The sequence below is a fragment of the Lissotriton helveticus genome, chromosome 12, assembly GCF_964261635.1.
Source record: "Lissotriton helveticus chromosome 12, aLisHel1.1, whole genome shotgun sequence".
NCBI lineage: Eukaryota > Metazoa > Chordata > Amphibia > Caudata > Salamandridae > Lissotriton > Lissotriton helveticus.
In genome coordinates, this window is record NC_136073.1 from 544,574,245 (window position 1) to 544,599,365 (window position 25,121).

General features: G+C 42.8%; 1 protein-coding gene across 1 annotated transcript in view; it reads right to left on the reverse strand.

Moving 5' to 3' along the window:
* The window catches only part of LOC144798506 (chemokine-like factor), a 371,023-nt gene that overhangs the window by 40,488 nt on the left and 305,414 nt on the right, over window positions 1–25,121 (reverse strand). Inside the window, exon 3 of the mRNA XM_078669426.1 lies at window positions 1,937–2,032. Coding sequence (XP_078525552.1) covers window positions 1,937–2,032 — 96 coding nt within the window. The remainder of the gene's footprint in view (window positions 1–1,936; window positions 2,033–25,121) is intronic.

Here is a 25,121-nt window from a genome sequence, read left to right on the forward strand (position 1 = left end):
GCCCTATGGTGGCATGGGTGAATAGGTGGGGTGAGCGAGGTCTGTTGGTACTGGGGGGTTGTTTTGGGAGGGGTTTTGTTGGGAGCAGGTGCGTTCTTTGTTAGGTTGGCTGGGGTTTGATGTCGCTGGGGTAGGTGCTGGTGAGATGGTGTTGGTGTGGTGCTTTTTCCTAGTTTAAGGGGGGGTAGGATAGGAGGAATGAGGTTTCCTGGACAGAGGGGGAGGGAGTGTACATATGGCAAGTGTTTAAACAGTTGAGGCAGGCGTTTGGGTAGTTGGTAATTATGTATATGCTGTTTGTGGGGGAACATTTTAGGGGTGGGGGTTCTGGTCAGGTATGTATATATTTAGTTAGGTCTAGTTTTGTAGGTCAAAGGCCAAGGAAGTGATATTGTGGTAAGATGCACATGTTCCCAATAAAGCGGCCATTATCACACCTTATATTGTCTCTGGTCGGTCTTTCCCCTCCCCGTCTCCCGATGGGCCCCAAAGTATGTGTTTTTTCCAAGAATGACATCAACCAAAAAGATTGCTGTACCATTATCCTTGTCTTCCCAGCTTTCAGGAACAGCCAGACTTATAAAAAAATAGTTTTTATACCTCAGTTTCTGCAACTTTGTAAGTGGTAGTCAATTTTTCCTATTATTGTGGTTTCTGTATAATTGGAGTTTGTGAAATCCCTGGGTGAACCCAGAAAGCAACACATTCCTGAAGAGTAGACTACTGGACCGGAGTAAAAATGTTTTAAGAAAATTGGAATATTGAGAATGACTGTTAGATGGCGCACACAGGGAACTTACGCGCCGCTGTCTGCTTCCCCCAATACCGCATGTGACATTCAGGAATTGGAAGCTCTTGGTCACAGGCCACGCCTGCTGAGCAAATGGATATCAATCATTGTGAGGTTCTGTTAGTAACCAGGCCATGGTTTGTTACAGCAATTGTGGCAGCAAAGCATTGACACATACCCTTGCGATAGGCAGAGCAAGGATTCGCCTACTATGTTCCATCTCTCTTGCAAATCACATTATGTCACATTATAGATTTAGCAATTTGCAAACCCATTTCCAAATCGCATTTTCCCTTTAGTAACTTGTTAGTTTGGTTTTGCGGTCCCACAAGTTACTATTTTGCGGACTTTGCAACAGCAAAATCTAATAGCACAATGCAAGCCTTTTCACTGGACTATATATGTGGTAACTCCTGTTAACATACACGTTGAAATTTCAACTTGACTTTCCTGTATGGAGAATTTACCAGGTACGTTAAAATCACACCGCTGCAGTTTTCTGCCGAAAATAATAAGGACAATTATCTCACAATAATAAGCACAATTATCCCTCAGTTTCGAGAGCATAAGTCATTACAGATGGTTCTAATGCCAGGGGTATCATATTTTACCAGGTGTGAAATATCGACTCTCAATCTAGGGCACTCGTAATCAGGGCATAACTGCTTTCTGCGAAGTATATCATATACACAACACTGTGGTTAGTATAAAATTTGATGTATGCAACATAAATTGTCACCAAGGTCCCAATTGTCAAGTGACTGCGGCAAAGCACAAAAAAATTGCAACGGTTGTGAAGCTGCAAAGTTCTCTATGCAACTTCGGTAAGGTTGTAAAAACAACACATCACAACTTGACACACCATGTTTAAAAATCTACTATTTTTCAAATGTTAAGATGAAGAAGCTCTTTGGGAGCAGATATCCACCTAAATGGGCTACCCACAAAGAAACATTGTTTGTGGCCTTAAGATAAAACTATAAAAGCTTGAAAAAAATATCAATATTAGGCATACCCACAAGAAAACAAGACCACGCCTATTTATCTTTCTATCATGAACATTCAATAAAATGTTGAAGAGTTTGACTCTTTCACGTCTTTACATTTCTGTAATATAGATTTTTGGATTAGCTCTACTGTACTTACCCCGGACGTAAGCATCAAATCATTAAACATGTCGTGTATTGCTATGCAGCATACAATACAAACGAACACTCCAGATACTATGCAATTGAAAAAGTCCTGAAACAGAAAAAATTCAATTAATTCTCCCCTTTAAGCATTTAAGACCTAAAGAAGGAAAATGTATCCAGGTTCCCCATTACAGAAATCTGCAGTGAAAAAATTAACATTGAAAGGGTCTGCTGTCTGTGTGAAGATCACAGATATAATTCTTTATTTAGAACAATCGTATTAATAAACATACATTTATATATTTATTATTACAGTGCAAAAGTAAAATTCGAGTATTTTACCACAGTACACCAAAACATACACAAAAAAACAGTTTTTAGTGCCTCAAAGATTGCATTTAACAATTAATTTAAACATGTAAAAAACTCTCCTGACAGCCGCCATTTCTCGAGTGTGATTTTACCTTTCTGCACAATTCAACACCTTGCATCCTGGTTTTGGTTAAATATATTTGTTAAAACAAATATACACGAGCAAAGCCATGGCCTAAATCATATATGCAGATTCATAGAGTATAATATGCTAATTATTACCATTTTTGAGGGAGGGGAGGGACATCATGACTGTGCCTCTGGCAAGTCATGACCCCTACACACATTGAACAACACCAATAAAAATAATATTCTGCTCAGCATTTTTGCATATGTGTGTGTGTGTTCATATATGTTTTGATGCTTTTATTGCACAAAATGAAGTGGGTTAAATGCCATATTTCACAACTTACAGTGAAATATGGGAACTTTTTCATGGTTGTGAGAAGTGCTTAATTTGTAAAATATTAAGTGCCAGGGCTCTGACCAGGAGGTCACTACAGCTTGCACCACCCATCGCCCTTGTCATTGCTGCCAAAACAACTACTAACCATCTTTCTCGCATGTAAATGCGACAGTTCAGAATATTCGGGTCCCAAAAGCTAAAGCAATGACTGGGGAGGCAGGTATTAGCAATTTTTAGGTGTATTGTATTCCTAAACAACCATTGTTCTGCTCATCTCTAAATTAGATGAGCAGCGCCACCATGTGGTAGACTGTTCTTAAGTATGGTGTTGACAATTAAGTGCCCGTGCCGAGCACCAGAAACCAATTAAGTGCTGGTGCAGAGCACCGGAAAGCACCAGGTCAAATTAAGCACTGGGCCCCCCCCCAACCACTCTGCAAAGACAGAACTACTAGTATTATGCGGCAGGAGGACCAATTTATGCAGCAAGGTTATCTGAATTATGCAGAAAAAAATGTGAATTATGCAGCACGTTCTCTGTCAGTATCATTTTGATCTATCTGAGATAGAAACAATATGTTTGGTGAAATTGTTTTTTTGTAAATTTTGTGACAAAAACAGTAAATATAATTATAAAGTATACACTAATTGCCTGAATCCACTGACCCTCACTGTTGGAAATGGCCCTTTTTGCAGGGTTATCCCCAAACTTTTTGCCTCTACCTCCTTTGTTTTTCCTGATCTGTGGTTGTTGGCTATAGGACTCTGGGTACTTTACCACTGCTGATCAGTGCTAAAGTGCATATGCTCTCTGGGTAAATTGTTATTGTGATTGGTTATCCCTGATTGGCATATTTGTCTTACCAGTAGGCCCCCAGTAAAGTGCACTGAGTGTGCCTGGGCTGGTAACTCAAATGCTGCTAGTGGGCTTGCAGCACTGATTGTGCCACCCACATAAGTAGCCCTGAAAAGATGTCTCAGGCCTGCCACCGCCATGCCTGTGGGCAGTTTGTTAACTGCCATGTTGACCTGCCCAGTGTACCCACTTGCCAGGCCTTACCCTTCCTTTTTTTTTTTTACACATAGGTCACCCTTATGGTAGGCCCAAGGCAGTAGCGGCCCGTGGTGGGAGTGAAATCGAATTCTTTATGTGTTTTTTTACAACCATAAAAAATATAACTTTAAAATATATTACAATAGAAGTTAATAACAAATTGTAAGATAAAATACATCATTATATCTGGATATGTGCAAAATAGGTCCTACTCATTAATAACCATGTTCACAAGTTTGCGGTAGAGTGCATAATTAAATCTAGATCTGTACAAGGTTTTCCAACTCATTAGTAAACATATTCACAGGTTCAATGTCCGCTTTTTTCTAAGAGTGTGTCAATCAAGGTTAATAACCTTACACCACAACAAATTAAAATGGATGATGATCCCCCTGCCCAGCGGGTGGTGGTCTGCCTACATGTACAAACATTAAGCTCTTTTACAATTGGTTTTAAAAGAGTTCTTCTCGCTTCACTGACTGTAGGACAAACACACATCACGTGGCATAAGGACTCCTTATGATATCCACACAGTTCGCAAGTTACGTTGTGATAATTCCCTTTCCAACTTGGTTGCAAATCCTTTGTTTCGTATACTCCAAACCGATACAGCATATACTTATTTTTTAGGAACAATCTGAAGTGAGCTGCTAGATAGTCTTGCGGTTTTAGTTTTACATAAGAATTTATCACTGTCCACGAATGACGTCTTTTTGCCACTACATTTTTATCGTCTAGGAAAGACAGTTTTTTTGCAGCGCCATTGCACACTATTAAAAGTCACCCTCTCCATCTTGCTGTCCCATGCCTCTTCAATGTCCACTTCCATCAGAGCTGTTCTTAGGTGGGCACCCCATGAATACTGTTTTTTTTGGTCGAACTGGGCCCTTATTTCTGTCCAGCATAGATTATTCAGGGTGCTGGGTTCCGAAGAGCGAAGTTTCCAACACAATTTCACGAATACAGATTGCCTCTGGAATTTCTGGTTTTGAAGTCTAAACTCCAGGCGAATCTGGGCTGGTGACACTTCTCTAGGGAGCTTAAAAATGGCTTTATACACTCTTGTCTGTAAGTCATTTAAAATTAAAAATTCCCGGCCATGCCATATTTCCAATCCGTAGGCCATAGCTGGGAGTAATTGTGCTGCCATTGTTTTTAAAAGATTACTATAAGACGGGCAACTCAATTTTGTTTGTAGCTGTTTATATGCAAAAATTAAGGTTTGGGCCTTTGCTTTTATTGCATTTTTCTGAGCCGTAAAGGACATACATAGTGAAGTAGTGTGGCTCACTGGTTAGAGGCGGCAGACCCGAGAGCAGAGGACGGCCCGGGACCAGGGTTCGATTCCCGGCGCGGCAGGTTTCTGGACCAGGGTCAGCGGACTCGATAATTCTCTCGCCTCGGTGCCCACTCTGATCAGCGATCACACTCGGCAACTCTGGGCATTAGCTTGCCTCATCTTCACTAACGGCCCCACCAGACCGCCGGGGATGCCTGGTCTCACCCTGGAGATACCCATTAAGGGACCATCTCTCAGGGAAGCCAGGAAGGGTTTCGCAGCGGTCGAAGCGCCTTGGGACCCTACGGGTAAGTAGTGCGCTATATAAATGCCTATACATACATACATACATACTTCGCCCAAAAAGTATGTCCAAGTACTTGTAAGTGCCAACTTCCTCTATCACTTTACCCTCGGCGAACTACTTACATTTTTTCGATCTAGGGCCTACTAAACGCACCACCTTTGTTTTTTTCCTATTTATCTCCAACCCCTGAAGATCGAAGTAGTTAGTCAGGTGGTCAATGACTCTTTGTAATCCAATAGGGGTTTGGCTTAGGATCGCAATGTCGTCTGCGTAGTGCAGATACTGTATGTGGTCCTCTGCCAATTTCGGGGGATGACCATTTACTTTTGACAGGTTGTTGTTCAGATCTACAAGGTACAAGTTAAAAAGGCTTGGGGCCAAGACACACCCCTGTTTCAGACCATTTTTTATTTCAATCTTGGATGATGCTATGCTACCATCTCCCTGCTTCACCCGGGCCCAGGTTTCACTGTGGAGGGCTACTATGGAGTTAATTAGTTGCTGCAGTACCCCCCATCCTTTCAATTTTGCCCATAGTCGTTCACGTGGGACTCTGTCGAAGGCCGATTTTAAGTCTATATAACATCACATAGACCTGATTTCTTTAGGATTGCTTTTTCTGTAAGAAGTGCTATGGCTGCCAAATTTGTGCTTGTACCCATTCCTTGCCTAAAACCGGTTTGGTATTTGGGAATAATACCTTTCTCCTCCATCCATTCCTGTAAATGTAATAATAAACATGAAGCATAAAGTATAAAGTTTTGCGTCAACATCCGCCAAGGCTATGAGTCTGTAATTACTAGGCTCATTGCGATTACCATTTTTATATATGGGATGAAATATGCTCCCTCTCCAAGAGTGAATGATCTTATTTTGAGAATACAAATAATTAAAAAGCGGAGTTAGAAATTTTGACCAAAATTCTGCATCGTGTTTGAAGATTGAGTTTGGAAGCCCGTTCGGCCCTGCAGCTCCCTCCTTTTTCAATTTTTGTATTATTTCTTTTAGTTGTTTGTTGTCAATTAAGGTGGTTATGCCATTATGATTTGGTTCCTGTGATAAGTCTTCAGTCTGAGCTGTATCATGTGGGACTAAGATTTCTTCACTTTGTGCAATTTTCAAGAATGAGTGGTTAGTATGCTTATCCTCCTGCCGGATATCCGGTCCAGGTTCCAAATTCATCATTTCATGGTTAGTATTGTTGTATACATTTTGTATATGTTGTTCCCAAATCTTTTCACTTATTCCAGCTTTTTGAGATATTCCTGTTGCTTTAATTAACTTATTTATTATTCCCCAGCATTCGCAGCTGTTAGGCTGTTTGCTGGCCCAAAGTAATTTTTCCCACACGCTCCTTTTTTGCCAATCTACACCTCTCCCTAAAATTCTTCCTCATGTCACTAATATTGTTATTCATCACCGTATTTCCGGATCTTATGGTCATTTCCCTTTTTGATTGCGTAACTGTATATTAAACCACGGTTCATAAATTCTACTTTGCAGTCCTTGATGTCCCGGGCGAACCGGAAATTCATTTAAAAGAAAATGGCCCAATTGTACCCAAGAGTCTTCCGGTGATTTGGTACACTGTGAACCGGCATTGTTTATGTAGTTATGTACAGCAACCATTATTTGAGAGACGTTTGTACAGCGCCATAGTAATTTCTTCAGATTGTATATTACTGAAATTTCTGTCAATGCAGTTATTTTCTCTTTCTCAGACAGCTTTGCATTGATGGTCAAAACTTGCGGCAAATTATCACTTTCCGGGCGGGTATGGAAAAGGAATCAACTGTCGTGTAAAGTTCATTGCTGACTATGGTATAGTCAATGGTTGATTGATTCTTCCCACTTAAAAAAGTGATCCTGGCCGGTTGATCTCCCTTTATTTTACCATTCAGGATGTATAATCCCATGGTGTCCAAATCGTTTTTCAGCTCATTAGCCTCCAACTCTTTTTGACACTTTCTCTTGTTTGACTTACTCCCTATTAGGTTGGAATTAAAGTCACCTGTAATCATCACCTCACTATGTTAATGAGTTTTCTGCAAAACCTTGATTAAGTTAATCAAGCATACCAGTTTTTCCTTTTTCTGCTTTTTATCAGGGTGAATATATATATTTAAAATCAGCAGCTGCCAGGGCATTTTATTCCCAGAATTTTTGCTTTCCAATTTCACAACCTGAATCCAGTTTTCACAGGTATCAAGTTCTTCTGTTTGCCAAGATAATTTTTCTGTTACATAAATGGACAAACTAACCCTTGGGTGTCCATATTTATGAATTTGTTCTGCTGAGACATGAAATTCTGTATATCCATTAATTAGTTTAGGAATCAAGTTCCAAGTCTCTTGTAACATGATAATATCAAAACTTTGTAGGAAGGCTTGCGTCTTAGGATCTTGGACCATTTCCAAGACCATGGACCATTTCATTGAATCCGTGAATCATCAAGATTGTTTTTGGCTCAAGAAATGAGGCACCCACGACCAATCGTGGAGTTCTTCCGGCAGTTGTTTTGAACAAGCTTGATCCTGATTTGTCATCTCTGTAGTTTTAATTAGCGAATATGAATTTTTAGGAGTGGTGCTTCTTGCCCCCCTTAGCCAAATTTTTGGACAATTCTTTATCCCGGATTTAATCGGGCGCACACTATCCAATAAAAGTGGGTAAGGATATTTTGGATTTTTTGGGTAAGATAGAGAAATACCCCATGCATCAAAGTTTACTCTTTCTGAGAAAACCAGAGTTGTTATTTCCTTTGAGGACCAAGTTGTTAAGAGTAACCTCCTTTTCTGATAATGTTTTCATTTGCAAAAACTCCACTGTCAAGAGATCTGCTGTAGTGATACTACACAGCTTTGGTATCTCCTTAAATAATCTCATTAGGTTTCCCTTATTTAAGGAGTCCAATCTGCACTTTGTTTGATATTCTGGCTCAAAGATCAGTTTATTAGATGACTCTTCAGGTTCACTCTGTTGAATCCCCGTTTGACGGGAACTATTCTGTTCTAACTGTCAGGGACTGTCCGGGACTATGTGGTGAACACAGTCAGGGACTTGGACAAGGACTGGGAACTAGGTAGAAGACATACACAGAAAGGAGGAGTACAGTGCTGTCCAGGATCATGCAGGGAGTCAGAGGAGAAAAAGGGATTCAAAGGGGAAGCCTGTACAAGTGAACAAGATGGGTAAGACTCAGAAAGGAAGGGCACTCACAAGGCAATTTAGCATTCAGACTAACTACACCCAGGACGGACGTGCAAGACATATATATAATACAACATTAATAATAAAGGGGGGTGTGGGGTAAAGCACTCAGGAGCTCCACATGGTAAGACTGAAGCTCAGTAAGTTTCTTACCCGCAATTGCTATTATAGATACTGACTGAAAATACCCACATGTAGGATATGCATGCAAAGGCAGGGTCTGTGGAGCTTATACCTATAGTGATGTTATAAATGTAACTCAAAGACAAAACTCACAGTGAACAAGAAACACCACCTAGGTAGTCAGCTGAGCCCACGGATCCTGGCAATCAAACAGGAACGCGCAAGGCAGAAACAGCAAAGGGGTAGAACTAAACACAAGCACAATAGACAAGGAGCTAGGCAGGAGGAGTGCTTAACAGGAAAGGAAGGAAATGACAGGGCACACTTGGCAGAAAGCAGGTAACAAACATACAAGGTAACAGAAGTAAGACAGCAGAATAGAAAGGCAGCAAACTAGAACTGGAACCAAGGAAATGGGAAGCAAGGCAGGGACTGGAAACGGATATACAGAAGGGGAGGCTACAAGGGCATAGTAGAATAGTGCAGGTTAAGGAGTCAAGAAAACAAAGAAGCATAGAAGGCAGTATTGGGGCAGGAACAATAAGTGAGCTAAGGCTCAGGAGTCAAGGCAGCACTGCAGACAGTGCTGGTTCAGGAAAAGGGAACTACCAAAGCTTCAGGAGTCAAGGTAGCACTGCAGACAGTGCTAGTTCAGGAACAGGGAAATTACTAGAGCTCAGGAGTCAAGGTAGCACTGCAGGCAATACTGGTTCAAGGAAACAGGACATAGCTACAGCTCAGGAAACAAGGAGTCAAGAGAGCACTGCAAGCAGTGCAAATCAGGAACAAGAAATAGCAAAGCCCAGGAACAAAGAATAACTATGGCTCAGGAACTCAGGAAACAAGGTAGTACTGCAGGCAGTGCTAATTCAGGTACAGGGAATAGCTATAGCTCAGGAACTCAGGAAACCAGGTAGCACTGCAAGCAGTGCTAATTCAGGAGAAGGGAAACTGCTGCAGTTCAGGAACAAGGAATACTAAGGCTATGGGGTCAGGGTAGCACTGCAGACAGTGCTAATTCAGGAACAGGGAAAACAGCAGCAGGTCAGGAACAAGGCATAATTAAAGCTCAGGAAACACTGGAAACAAGAATAGCAAAAGCTCAGGGAAGTCTGGAAACAAGGATTGGTCTCACCTCAGTAAACAGCTACAATGACCAACCTTTGCCTGAAGGGAGCTGGGGCTTAAAAGAGCTCACAGTAACCATATGCATCAGGTGTGAGCAGGCTAGCAGCAGCCAGCCACAGGTGAGCTGAATTCCTCCACCCATCCTTGGCCTGCAGGGGTGGAGACAAAGCAGTGAGCAGGGAATTGTGGGTAATGGAGTTTCAGGCATGAGTAGGCTGGCTTCAAGTATAAGCAGGCTGGCTTTCACAAAACCCGGCATGGATTGGGAATGGATGTCAATTCCTAAATGATGTCCAAATGCCTGGAAGTCATGATATTCATACAGGGGAGTGTCTGAAGGCATATTAGAACACTGGAAAGCCCCACAATTCAGCCCCTGGTGGTGGGCACGAGAGCACAGGGAGCGAATCGTGACAGTACTCCCCTTCCAAAGACCGTCTCCCAGAGTCTGGAACTGGATCCAAAGCCTTTGCTCCTAAGAATGAAGTCAATTTCCATCATAGATTCAGTACACACTATCAGAGGACTGAAGGTAAATTGTGATGTTCCGGGGGGTTGGATAATACTCTGTAAATTAACAGCAGTATTGAAGGTAGAACTTGAAGAGTCCAAATCCAGTGACAAGGGCTTAGAAGCCTGCATTAAATGGGTTTGAAGTCCTGATGATGGCAGGCAAGAGTAGCACTCTGAAAACAAAGGCATATTCACTGTAGGGTCAAAAGCAGATAACGGATTGACAGGAGGCACAGAGGTCAAAGACAAACTGGATAAAAATGAAGGAGGTGATAGTAAGCAGACCTGAAGGTCTGGCCCCGGAGGAAAACATACAAAAGATACACATGCAGGAGACTTAGGAAGAAGGTATGCAGGAGACCCAGACACTGGATGCTTACATGTTGAGAGTTTTGTCTCTGGTGGTGGAGGTTTAGTCTCTGAATGTAAATGTATTGAGACCTCTGAAGGCTGGGAAACTGGAAGCACAGGGTCTAAAGTTGGCAAAATAGAGGCTCAAGGCCAGAAGGCAGGCGGCCTGGAAGCTCTGGTGCTGACGGCAGAGAGCCTGGAAGCTCTGGTGCAGAAGGCAGGGAGCCTGGAAGCTCTGGTGCAGAAGGCAGGGAGCCTGGAAGCTCTGGTGCAGAAGGCAGGGAGCCTAGAAGCTCTGGTGCAGAAGGCAGGGAGCCTAGAAGCTCTGGTGCTGGAGGCAGGCGGCCTGCAGGTTCTGGTGCTGGAGGCAGGCGGCCTGCAGGTTCTGGTGCTGGAGGCAGGCGACCTGCAGGTTCTGGTGCTGGAGGCAGGCGACCTGCAGGTTCTGGTGCTGGAGGCAGGGAGCCTGGAAGCTCTGGTGCTGGAGGCAGGCGGCCTGCAGGTTCTGGTGCTGGAGGCAGGCGGCCTGCAGGTTCTGGTGCTGGAGGCAGGCGGCCTGCAGGTTCTGGCTCTGTAGGCATGCTCTTTGGAAGCTCTGGCTCCATAAACAGGCCTTTAGGAGGCGCCGGCTCTATAAGCAAATTGGCTGGAGGCTCAGTAGGCAGGCAGACTGCAGGCTGAAGATCTGTAGGTAGGCCGGCTGAGGACTCGGGCTCTGAAGGAAGGTAGTCTGGAGGCCCTGGTACCGATGGCAGGAAGGTTGCAGGTTCGGGCTCAGATGGCAGGAAGGCTGCAGGCTCGGGCTCAGATGGCAGGAAGGCTGCAGGCTCTGGCTCAGGTTCAGATGGCAGGAAGGCTGCAGGCTGAAGTTCAGGAGGCAGTAGGCTTGCTGAGGACTCTGAAGCCTCTGAAAGCAGACAAGCTGATGGTAGAGAGGCACAAGGATGACAGTTTATAAAATCTGGGAATGGCGATTGCCCATGAACATCCCTATTGTCAATCGTGAAATCTTCACAGTTCCTTGGCTCATTAAAACACACTGACGTCCTTTCCTTGGGATGGCTTAGAATAGTGCTTTTCTTAGAGTCTCTGATGACCAGACTTCCTTTACAATTTGGCAGTTCACAACTCTTATTCAGAGGAAATGGGCCAGAGAATACTTGGTCGTGGGAGGTCTTTTCATTTTCTGCAGCATTACAAGGTGGTACAAATGCATCGGAGCATAGAGCATTATCATTTCCTGACTTTTCAATTTGTGTTGTGCTTGAAGCCAAGAGAGCAAACAGGGGGTCATGAGTTTGTGTCTTCTCAGCAAGGAGGTTGACTTGAGTCGCAGCAATTAGATCAAGAGCATGGTCGGAGTCACAGGACATTGTCACATCAGGCAATATGTGGGTCAATGGTTCGGGTTTTGTCTGTATGTCAATGACCAGTGTGTGTGATACCCCCGGGGTGGAACTGACCTCACTACCAGGAAAAGAAAGCAAAGAGATGTTTAGCGTCTTGCCTGGAATTTGGAGTTCCTCAAAACTGGAGGGACACATTTCAGATGTAACACCTAGATGTAATTTAGCACTAGAAGACAAAACACAGGAGTTAGGAAATTTAGAATTCAAACAAATACTTTCCTTAACTGCACTATGAGACATGGTACCATGGCTATTCTGAGTGGAATCTGAGTGACCAGCCACAGTATTATTCACACAATTGCTGGACCAGCTCTGAGGGGGACGCAAAAGAGAGCGCAAGATTTCATTCTCTATTTCTAAAGAGGCTAAAATAGAGGTGGAAAAGTTGTCTTGTACAGGGGTTTTAGATTCCCACTTGAACTCTGGGTTATAGTTTTTCAACAGAGTTTGAAACATTTTATTTTCTCGTTGTAATTCAAGAATGTTAGATGTAATTATATCCTGTGAAGACTGAAGATCTTGGTCTACAAGGACAGTGGTAGACTTGGCAGCTTCACAACAAGTAACAAAGCTACACCTTGTATTTTGTTCAAACTGACTATTAGCCGCCTGTGTTCTAGTAGGTTTTTTCTCTCTTTTGTTAAACTGATTGTTTACCTTGAATGTAGAATTCAACAAGGTCCCTTTAGTTTCCAAGAATGTGATCGTTACTGGACTACAAGACTGGGTAACATTATGTGAAGGGAAAACAGAGGTTATGAAATGGATCTGCTCTTTCTTTGGTTGTATTTTACAACCACTTACAGCAGACATGGGAGAATCAGAAGTCTTGTTCAGCAAACTTAGTAAGGTATTATTTTCCTTTTGCAATTCTGACAGACATTGAATCTGGATCCAGACAGAAGAGCAAGTCAGGATCTGGCAAAGAGTTGTTTGAGAGCCAATGAGTAAAATATTCAGAACGTAAATGTCCATTTTTCATAGGAGGATTAATTGTTTCAGGACTAGGGTGAACATTCTCAAACTGTAAAGTAGACACTAAATGTCTCTCATTGGTGGGGACTGGGGAACTGCCCTGAACAAACTTAAATGATGCACTGGTGTGTTTCTTTCTTAAACCTTTCATCACAACACACTTTTAATATTTGCACACACAAATGAAACAGAATAAAGGTAGCTAACTGAATGCAAAGAAACATCACAAGTAACCCTGGAAATGAAGGTTGGTCATTCTGTCAGGGACTGTCCGGGACTATGTGGGGAACACAGTCAGGGACTTGGACAAGGACTGGGAACTGGGTAGAAGACGTACACAGAAAGGAGGAGTACAGTGATGTCCAGGATCAGACAGGGAGTCAGAGGAGAAAAAGGGATCCAAAGGGGAAGCCTGTACAAGTGAACAAGATGGGTAAGACTCAGAAAGGAAGGGCACTCACAAGGCAATTTAGCATTCAGACTAACTACACCCAGGACGGACGTGCAAGATATATATATATAATACAACATTAACAATAAAGGGGGGTGTGGGTTAAAGCACTCAGGAGCTCCACATGGTAAGACTGAAGCTCAGTAAGTTTCTTACCCGCAATTGCTGTTACAGATACTGACTACAAATACCCACATGTAGGATATGCATGCAAAGGCAGGGTCTGTGGAGCTTATATCTATAGTGATGTTATAAATGTAACTCAAAGACAAAACTCACAGTGAACAAGAAACACCACCTATGTAGTCAGCTGAGCCCACGGATCCTGGCGATCAAACAGGAACGCGCAAGGCAGTAACAGCAAAGGGGTAGAACTAAATACAAGCACAAATAGACAAGGAGCTAGGCAGGAGGAGTGCTTAACAGGAAAGGAAGGAAATTACAGGGCACACTTGGCAGAAGGCAGGTAACAAACATACAAGGTAACAGAAGTAAGACAGCAGAATAGAAAGGCAGCAAACTAGAACTGGAACCAAGGAAATGGGAAGCAAGGCAGGGACTGGAAACGGATATACAGAAGGGGAGGCTACAAGGGTATAGTAGAATAGTGCAGGTTAAGGAATCAAGAAAACAAAGAAGCATAGAAGGCAGTATTGGGGCAGGAACAGTAAGTGAGCTAAGGCTCAGGAGTCAAGGCAGCACTGCAGACAGTGCTGGTTCAGGAACAGGGAACAACCAAAGCTTCAGGAGTAAAGGTAGCACTGCAGGCAGTGCTAGTTCAGGAACAGGGAAATTACTAGAGCTCAGGAGTCAAGGTAGCACTGCAGGCAATACTGGTTCAAGGAAACAGGACATAGCTACAGCTCAGGAAACAAGGAGTCAAGAGAGCACTGCAAGCAGTGCAAATCAGGAACAAGAAATAGCTGCGCCCAAGAACAAAGAATAACTATAGCTCAGGAACTCAGGAAACAAGGTAGCACTGCAGGCAGTGCTAATTCAGGTACAGGGAATAGCTATAGCTCAGGAACTCAGGAAACCAGGTAGCACTGCAAGCAGTGCTAATTCAGGAGAAGGGAAACTGCTGCAGTTCAGGAACAAGGAATACTAAGGCTATGGGGTCAGGGTAGCACTGCAGACAGTGCTAATTCAGGAACAGGGAAAACAGCAGCAGGTCAGGAACAAGGCATACTTAAAGCTCAGGAAACACTGGAAAGAAGAATAGCAAAAGTTCAGGGAACTCTGGAAACAAGGATTGGTGTCAGCTCAGTAAACGGCTACAATGACCAACCTTTGCCTGAAGGGAGCTGGGGCTTAAAAGAGCTCACAGTAATCATATGCATCAGGTGTGAGCAGGCTAGCAGCAGCCAGCCACAGGTGAGCTGAATTCCTCCACCCATTCTTGGCCTGCAGGGGTGGAGACAAAGCAGTGAGCAGGGAATTGTGGGTAATGGAGTTTCAGGCATGAGTACGCTGGCTTCAAGTATAAGCAGGCTGGCTTTCACAAAACCCGGCATGGATTGGGAATGGATGTCAATTCCTAAATGATGTCCAAATGCCTGGAAGTCAGGATCTGCATACAGGGGAGAGTCTGAAGGCATATTAGAACACTGGAAAGCCCTACAATTCAGCCCCCTGGTGGTGGGCACGAGAGCACAGGGAGCGAATCGTGACACTAAATGTGTGAAATAGACTTTATTTCTGATTTGTACTACATTATCTCAAGTCTCCCTTTCCTGCTTTATTACATGCACTTGACCATCACTTGTTGTCGTACTTAATTGGGCAGGTTTTTGACGTACTTACGCACTTATATGGTCTTGTAAGTTAGAATGCACTATTGGAAACTTGCAGACCCGTCCCTGTTTATCTAGGGACATTTTTTATTTATTCCAATTTTGCTTTTTCATAAATTCATTCAAAGAACCCGGAGATTTTTTTGAATATTCCAATACCAGCCTGTCTGATTTAATTTTGTTTCGATCTTTTTGTACTCTGTTTTCAGAGGTTACAATACTGTGTTCATCTGGCATTTCTTCACAATTTGAGGACACAATTTCTGAATTTAAAGAGTCTCCATTTGCACCATCTTGACTATTGGTTACGGTTTTATCATCAAGCCGTGTCTTTATGAAGGCCTTGTCCTCATTAGCAATTTTTTCTTTATATCCTTCTTTTGACGGGTCTTTGATTTCTCCTTGATTTAGCTCCAAATTGTTTTCACTCACGGAAGCTTTAGAATTGACTGCAATGTCCAGTTTTTTTTATAGTTTTTTTTTATTGAGAGTTCATAAAAAATAGGTAAACATTACATGCCAATTTTCGCATCATAATTAGAAAAAAGTACAAAATACATTATACAAAAGTAGGCAGGCTGGCAATATACAGTAATAGTGCAAATACAAATTCGAGTTCTATTTCTAGGAGAAGATATTACTTCTAAAGTGCAATGTGCATAGTGCAATCTATTGATAATAGAAAAAACTAACAATACCTTTCAACAATATGCATTTAAAAAGAGAAAGTTAAAAAACAAATTAAAAAAAATAACTTCGCTTTCACACACACTCCAGTATTTATCATATTTTCTAAGGGCCCCTGACCTCAGTGCATATTTTTTTTCCCTTCCCTGAATCCTGGATATTTTTACCTTCCATGCATTAAAAGTTGGTACTTTATCCGTTTTCCATAATTGCAGAATAAGTGATTTTGCTACCAGTGATACTATGAACAAGGACGCGTCATAGGGAGTAGAGCTAGGGGAACATCCAAAAACTGAAATTAATTAATTAAATGTAATTGTGGCATCGATTATATTTCTAAGGTATATTCCTATGTCTTTCCAAAAATCCTGTATTTTGGGACATTCCCAAATTATATGTTTCCAGGTAACCTTTTCTTCGCAGCGGAAAAACGTATCCTCCACTTGGGGATATATATTATGGAGAAACGAGTGTGTTCTGTAGATTAACCATTTACTGAAGAGTTAGATTCGCTTAAAATTAGCACCTCGGAAGATGGACTTATTAAATCTATTAACTTTATCCCATGTTACTTTATTAATCTCAATGTCTTCTCTCTTTCTCCACCTGTTTCTAGCCTTATTATATAATGCGACTGAGTTATCTTCATTGAGATTTGTAATCCATGCGCTAATCTTCCTCTGCGTTGCAGTATTTAGTGCTTCAATTATATGTATTTTAACAAATAGGTTACCTATATCTAACTCTCTTAATTCGGCGTGGAGGCTAATAAAGGACCATTTCAGAATTGTATTTGAATGTTGAATCTCCCTTTCAATTTCCTCCCAAGATTTCAATCTATTCCCTAGTATAAAATCCTCAATTTTTTCAAAGCCGTTATCCTTCCAGTCTCAAAATGTTTTTATCCACCGTACCCATCCCTCCTATATTAAAATTCATTAAACTAGTTGAACTATTTATTCTAAAAATGCCATAATATTTCAGGACCTGGGTTTTTTGCTTAAATAACCACTGTATAGACTTATAACGTACCTTCTTTGGGTATTTTGTAATTCTTACTGGGTCGTTGATTTTAAGTTCAATTAACATCTTGCTCATAAATAAATGATCTGCTTCGTGATCTTCTGTGAAGAAAAACCTAAAACTATGATGTGCAAAGGTAGCATAATAATAATCTCTAATATTTGGAAGAGACAACCCTCCCTGTATGGTCGGGAAGTTCAAAGTGCTAAGTGCTAATATCGGAGTCTTATTTGCCCATAAAAAGGAAGAAAACATGGCGTCCACTTTCTTAAAAAATGAAATCTGAATTGCACACGGAGCTGCACTAAGAAGGAAGTTAAAAAGTGGTAGGATAGACATGCGAATTAGGGCGGAATGGCCCATTATTGATAAACTCAAGAAACAAACAATGTGGAGGGTCAAGGGGATAGTTTACCGACCTGTCTACTCATTCCCCCGAATACGAATATATAACAACCATAGAGTAGACCAAGTCTAGAAAGTGGTGTGTTTGACTGAGCACGTGAACATGCAACCAACGATAATGCATGCAGGTGAAACCCAATACTGCTGACTACCCGAGGTTTGAATAAAACCCATCAGACCGCCCATTTGGCGGAGATTCATCATTTAGGGCTTGGTACATATTCAAACCTCTACCTGGCCATTTTAGTGCCAGGGTAGCATGGAACCCCTATGTACAATGTTCCTCACTGTAATGGTGTTGGTAAAGTGCAGTGCTCAAATAATAATGGTGAGTAAAATTGACTACTGAGCCTTCAGGGAATTTCAGAGTGAAGGACAGAGTGTCAAAGCTTAAAAATACGCCCTGTAGTTGAGGATGGATACTACTCAGTGGCGCTACGCAAGGTGGTCGACATGTTTCTGCCTACTGGGGAACGACCCCGGCTTTCTTCAGGACCTTTCTATGTAAACTTGCTACTGCAACAAACATTGACATGTGATTGTGAGGAATAATGAAAAATAGTGCTTATAAAAAGTCACATAGCTACCAGGAACTTTACATTTCCAACGTTCACTGGAAGATGAGAGACAGGACTTCTTCCTATCGTGAGACAAAAGTTCACACAGTCAAACAGGATCAGGTCATATCCATGCACCTGTATGATTCCATATGCACCACTCAAATAAACACACAAGCATAAACAAATTTAATTCCGATTAACTAGAACCAATTATATCCCGCTTTGCTAAGATAAATAGGCATATTAACCGCATCACTCAGAGGCATTTCCCCTAGTGATACTCACCCAGCTTTGTGTGGGTGACGACCCCACCTCACCCGGCAACCGCTCGGGGGAATGAGGCCCCGCTCTATAATGTAGACAAAGGACACAGTAAGTGAAAAACATCCTCCGTGTCCAGCCCAATGGCGCTACATAACAACCCAACAAACATGCGACAAAAACACAGAGATCAGCCCACTAAGTTGTTAGCTCTGAGTTGAGTAATCAGGTCAGATATATATATACACTAGGCTTTGATAAAGTAACCCCAGATATGAGGTGTAGATGTGCACAGTAGATTAAAACCATACTACTATACACCATAACATTAATATAATGGGTAAGTGCTGGAGAACTCTACTGATTAGAAATGCCCTATAGTATATCCCAGGTAACTCACATTGGAGTATGGGGGCATCTTTTATTGGAAAAACAAGTAGTGACTATCAAGTATGAGCTCTATCTGTGCAGCAACCTACTTCTTACCTGTCCGTCGGTACTCCTGATGTTTAAGCGAGCGGAAGTGGAGGTGTGTCTCCTGCCGTCTGCCTTCATTTTATAGGGGAAGTGCGTGTTAATTAGTCACCCGGGGACTTAATTGAGTGCTCGCAACGGCACGCTCGTGATGGCCAAATTAAATAGTTCTCGAAGTTTTCAGGAGAGCGCCTCGTCGCCACCTCTTCGCCGGTGGGGAGAATACTATCTCACCCGCCGAGCACGACTGCGCATGCGCAAGGCCGAAATCACTACACGGCCGAGTCTGCGCACTGCACGCGGGGCACCCTGTAATTGAAACAGAGGCTCGCGCGAAGAACATGCTAGCAATCATCCAGGTAAAAACGCTGGGCAGAGATTGTCTGAACCGAGGTACATTTGGCGAAAAAGTGACCTAGATGACAGAGGCCAGAAGATATTTAAAGGCTATGGATGCCATAATGAATCAATTGGGAAACCAAACAGAAAAAACATTTTGTGTATACAGGACAACCCATAAGTGGTGTATAGGACAGACTGGTTAGAGATCACAAACAGCTGTAAACATTCTTCACAGTGTGATAGAAAGTTGACAAAAGGCCAGGAAAAGGTGGACTGGACTGTGTATGATATCATCGCATGTAGGTTGGGTGAGCTAATTATGCATGCGAAGGTGCGCACACATCAAAACAATGACCCGCAGCCATAGGAGCTGCACTAGAAACTCAAGAAACAAACAATGTGGAGGGTCAAGGGGATAGTTTACCGACCTGTCTACTCATTCCCCCGAATACGAATATATAACAACCATAGAGTAGACCAAGTCTAGAAAGTGGTGTGTTTGACTGAGCACGTGAACATGCAACCAACGATAATGCATGCAGGTGAAACCCAATACTGCTGACTACCCGAGGTTTGAATAAAACCCATCAGACCACCCATTTGGCGGAGATTCATCATTTAGGGCTTGGTACATATTCAAACCTCTACCTGGCCATTTTAGTGCCAGGGTAGCATGGAACCCCTATGTACAATGTTCCTCACTGTAATGGTGTTGGTAAAGTGCAGTGCTCAAATAATAATGGTGAGTAAAATTGACTACTGAGCCTTCAGGGAATTTCAGAGTGAAGGACAGAGTGTCAAAGCTTAAAAATACGCCCTGTAGTTGAGGATGGATACTACTCAGTGGCGCTACGCAAGGTGGTCGACATGTTTCTGCCTACTGGGGAACGACCCCGGCTTTCTTCAGGACCTTTCTATGTAAACTTGCTACTGCAACAAACATTGACATGTGATTGTGAGGAATAATGAAAAATAGTGCTTATAAAAAGTCACATAGCTACCAGGAACTTTACATTTCCAACGTTCACTGGAAGATGAGAGACAGGACTTCTTCCTATCGTGAGACAAAAGTTCACACAGTCAAACAGGATCAGGTCATATCCATGCACCTGTATGATTCCATATGCACCACTCAAATAAACACACAAGCATAAACAAATTTAATTCCGATTAACTAGAACCAATTATATCCCGCTTTGCTAAGATAAATAGGCATATTAACCGCATCACTCAGAGGCATTTCCCCTAGTGATACTCACCCAGCTTTGTGTGGGTGACGACCCCACCTCACCCGGCAACCGCTCGGGGGAATGAGGCCCCGCTCTATAATGTAGACAAAGGACACAGTAAGTGAAAAACATCCTCCGTGTCCAGCCCAATGGCGCTACATAACAACCCAACAAACATGCGACAAAAACACAGAGATCAGCCCACTAAGTTGTTAGCTCTGAGTTGAGTAATCAGGTCAGATATATATATACACTAGGCTTTGATAAAGTAACCCCAGATATGAGGTGTAGATGTGCACAGTAGATTAAAACCATACTACTATACACCATAACATTAATATAATGGGTAAGTGCTGGAGAACTCTACTGATTAGAAATGCCCTATAGTATATCCCAGGTAACTCACATTGGAGTATGGGGGCATCTTTTATTGGAAAAACAAGTAGTGACTATCAAGTATGAGCTCTATCTGTGCAGCAACCTACTTCTTACCTGTCCGTCGGTACCCCTGATGTTTAAGCGAGCGGAAGTGGAGGTGTGTCTCCTGCCGTCCGCCTTCATTTTATAGGGGAAGTGCGTGTTAATTAGTCACCCGGGGACTTAATTGAGTGCTCGCAACGGCACGCTCGTGATGGCCAAATTAAATAGTTCTCGAAGTTTTCAGGAGAGCGCCTCGTCGCCACCTCTTCGCCGGTGGGGAGAATACTATCTCACCCGCCGAGCACGACTGCGCATGCGCAAGGCCGAAATCACTACACGGCCGAGTCTGCGCACTGCACGCGGGGCACCCTGTAATTGAAACAGAGGCTCGCGCGAAGAACATGCTAGCAATCATCCAGGTAAAAACGCTGGGCAGAGATTGTCTGAACCGAGGTACATTTGGCGAAAAAGTGACCTAGATGACAGAGGCCAGAAGATATTTAAAGGCTATGGATGCCATAATGAATCAATTGGGAAACCAAACAGAAAAAACATTTTGTGTATACAGGACAACCCATAAGTGGTGTATAGGACAGACTGGTTAGAGATCACAAACAGCTGTAAACATTCTTCACAGTGTGATAGAAAGTTGACAAAAGGCCAGGAAAAGGTGGACTGGACTGTGTATGATATCATCGCATGTAGGTTGGGTGAGCTAATTATGCATGCGAAGGTGCGCACACATCAAAACAATGACCCGCAGCCATAGGAGCTGCACTAGAAACTCAAGAAACAAACAATGTGGAGGGTCAAGGGGATAGTTTACCGACCTGTCTACTCATTCCCCCGAATACGAATATATAACAACCATAGAGTAGACCAAGTCTAGAAAGTGGTGTGTTTGACTGAGCACGTGAACATGCAACCAACGATAATGCATGCAGGTGAAACCCAATACTGCTGACTACCCGAGGTTTGAATAAAACCCATCAGACCGCCCATTTGGCGGAGATTCATCATTTAGGGCTTGGTACATATTCAAACCTCTACCTGGCCATTTTAGTGCCAGGGTAGCATGGAACCCCTATGTACAATGTTCCCCACTGTAATGGTGTTGGTAAAGTGCAGTGCTCAAATAATAATGGTGAGTAAAATTGACTACTGAGCCTTCAGGGAATTTCAGAGTGAAGGACAGAGTGTCAAAGCTTAAAAATACGCCCTGTAGTTGAGGATGGATACTACTCAGTGGCGCTACGCAAGGTGGTCGACATGTTTCTGCCTACTGGGGAACGACCCCGGCTTTCTTCAGGACCTTTCTATGTAAACTTGCTACTGCAACAAACATTGACATGTGATTGTGAGGAATAATGAAAAATAGTGCTTATAAAAAGTCACATAGCTACCAGGAACTTTACATTTCCAACGTTCACTGGAAGATGAGAGACAGGACTTCTTCCTATCGTGAGACAAAAGTTCACACAGTCAAACAGGATCAGGTCATATCCATGCACCTGTATGATTCCATATGCACCACTCAAATAAACACACAAGCATAAACAAATTTAATTCCGATTAACTAGAACCAATTATATCCCGCTTTGCTAAGATAAATAGGCATATTAACCGCATCACTCAGAGGCATTTCCCCTAGTGATACTCACCCAGCTTTGTGTGGGTGACGACCCCACCTCACCCGGCAACCGCTCGGGGGAATGAGGCCCCGCTCTATAATGTAGACAAAGGACACAGTAAGTGAAAAACATCCTCCGTGTCCAGCCCAATGGCGCTACATAACAACCCAACAAACATGCGACAAAAACACAGAGATCAGCCCACTAAGTTGTTAGCTCTGAGTTGAGTAATCAGGTCAGATATATATATACACTAGGCTTTGATAAAGTAACCCCAGATATGAGGTGTAGATGTGCACAGTAGATTAAAACCATACTACTATACACCATAACATTAATATAATGGGTAAGTGCTGGAGAACTCTACTGATTAGAAATGCCCTATAGTATATCCCAGGTAACTCACATTGGAGTATGGGGGCATCTTTTATTGGAAAAACAAGTAGTGACTATCAAGTATGAGCTCTATCTGTGCAGCAACCTACTTCTTACCTGTCCGTCGGTACCCCTGATGTTTAAGCGAGCGGAAGTGGAGGTGTGTCTCCTGCCGTCCGCCTTCATTTTATAGGGGAAGTGCGTGTTAATTAGTCACCCGGGGACTTAATTGAGTGCTCGCAACGGCACGCTCGTGATGGCCAAATTAAATAGTTCTCGAAGTTTTAAGGAGAGCGCCTCGTCGCCACCTCTTCGCCGGTGGGGAGAATACTATCTCACCCGCCGAGCACGACTGCGCATGCGCAAGGCCGAAATCACTACACGGCCGAGTCTGCGCACTGCACGCGGGGCACCCTGTAATTGAAACAGAGGCTCGCGCGAAGAACATGCTAGCAATCATCCAGGTAAAAACGCTGGGCAGAGATTGTCTGAACCGAGGTACATTTGGCGAAAAAGTGACCTAGATGACAGAGGCCAGAAGATATTTAAAGGCTATGGATGCCATAATGAATCAATTGGGAAACCAAACAGAAAAAACATTTTGTGTATACAGGACAACCCATAAGTGGTGTATAGGACAGACTGGTTAGAGATCACAAACAGCTGTAAACATTCTTCACAGTGTGATAGAAAGTTGACAAAAGGCCAGGAAAAGGTGGACTGGACTGTGTATGATATCATCGCATGTAGGTTGGGTGAGCTAATTATGCATGCGAAGGTGCGCAGACATCAAAACAATGACCCGCAGCCATAGGAGCTGCACTAGAAACTCAAGAAACAAACAATGTGGAGGGTCAAGGGGATAGTTTACCGACCTGTCTACTCATTCCCCCGAATACGAATATATAACAACCATAGAGTAGACCAAGTCTAGAAAGTGGTGTGTTTGACTGAGCACGTGAACATGCATGGGGTTACTTTATCAAAGCCTAGTGTATATATATATCTGACCTGATTACTCAACTCAGAGCTAACAACTTAGTGGGCTGATCTCTGTGTTTTTGTCGCATGTTTGTTGGGTTGTTATGTAGCGCCATTGGGCTGGACACGGAGGATGTTTTTCACTTACTGTGTCCTTTGTCTACATTATAGAGCGGGCCTCATTCCCCCGAGCGGTTGCCGGGTGAGGTGGGGTCGTCACCCACACAAAGCTGGGTGAGTATCACTAGGGGAAATGCCTCTGAGTGATGCGGTTAATATGCCTATTTATCTTAGCAAAGCGGGATATAATTGGTTCTAGTTAATCGGAATTAAATTTGTTTATGCTTGTGTGTTTATTTGAGTGGTGCATATGGAATCATACAGGTGCATGGATATGACCTGATCCTGTTTGACTGTGTGAACTTTTGTCTCACGATAGGAAGAAGTCCTGTCTCTCATCTTCCAGTGAACGTTGGAAATGTAAAGTTCCTGGTAGCTATGTGACTTTTTATAAGCACTATTTTTCATTATTCCTCACAATCACATGTCAATGTTTGTTGCAGTAGCAAGTTTACATAGAAAGGTCCTGAAGAAAGCCGGGGTCGTTCCCCAGTAGGCAGAAACATGTCGACCACCTTGCGTAGCGCCACTGAGTAGTATCCATCCTCAACTACAGGGCGTATTTTTAAGCTTTGACACTCTGTCCTTCACTCTGAAATTCCCTGAAGGCTCAGTAGTCAATTTTACTCACCATTATTATTTGAGCACTGCACTTTACCAACACCATTACAGTGAGGAACATTGTACATAGGGGTTCCATGCTACCCTGGCACTAAAATGGCCAGGTAGAGGTTTGAATATGTACCAAGCCCTAAATGATGAATCTCCGCCAAATGGGCGGTCTGATGGGTTTTATTCAAACCTCGGGTAGTCAGCAGTATTGGGTTTCACCTGCATGCATTATCGTTGGTTGCATGTTCACGTGCTCAGTCAAACACACCATTATTGATAAAGACAATTGGTTCCAGCGATCTAATTGTGAACCAACCCTTTTTAATAGAGGAATATAATTTAGCGGGTAAAGACCTTCTATGTTTTCCGAAATAAAAATTCCCAAATATCTCTTAGGGAGAATATTATATGTCTGCCTAAATTCTAATAATAAAGTGTCTACCGTGCAGTTACATAAGATGATTTCCGTTTTATTCGTATTTATCTTATAACCTCCCAATTTTTGGAATTCAGAAAAGATTTTTAAAATTTCCACTTGACTGGTAGGCTTTGAGTTTAAAAAAAGAACAATGTCATCGGCATAAAGTTTTATATTCGTCATTCCGACTACTGGTACTGTGCCGGCCATTTTCCCCCTAATTGCAATTGCCATGGGCTCAATAAATAAGGCAAACAAAATTGGAGATAGGGGGCAGCCTTGGCGCGTG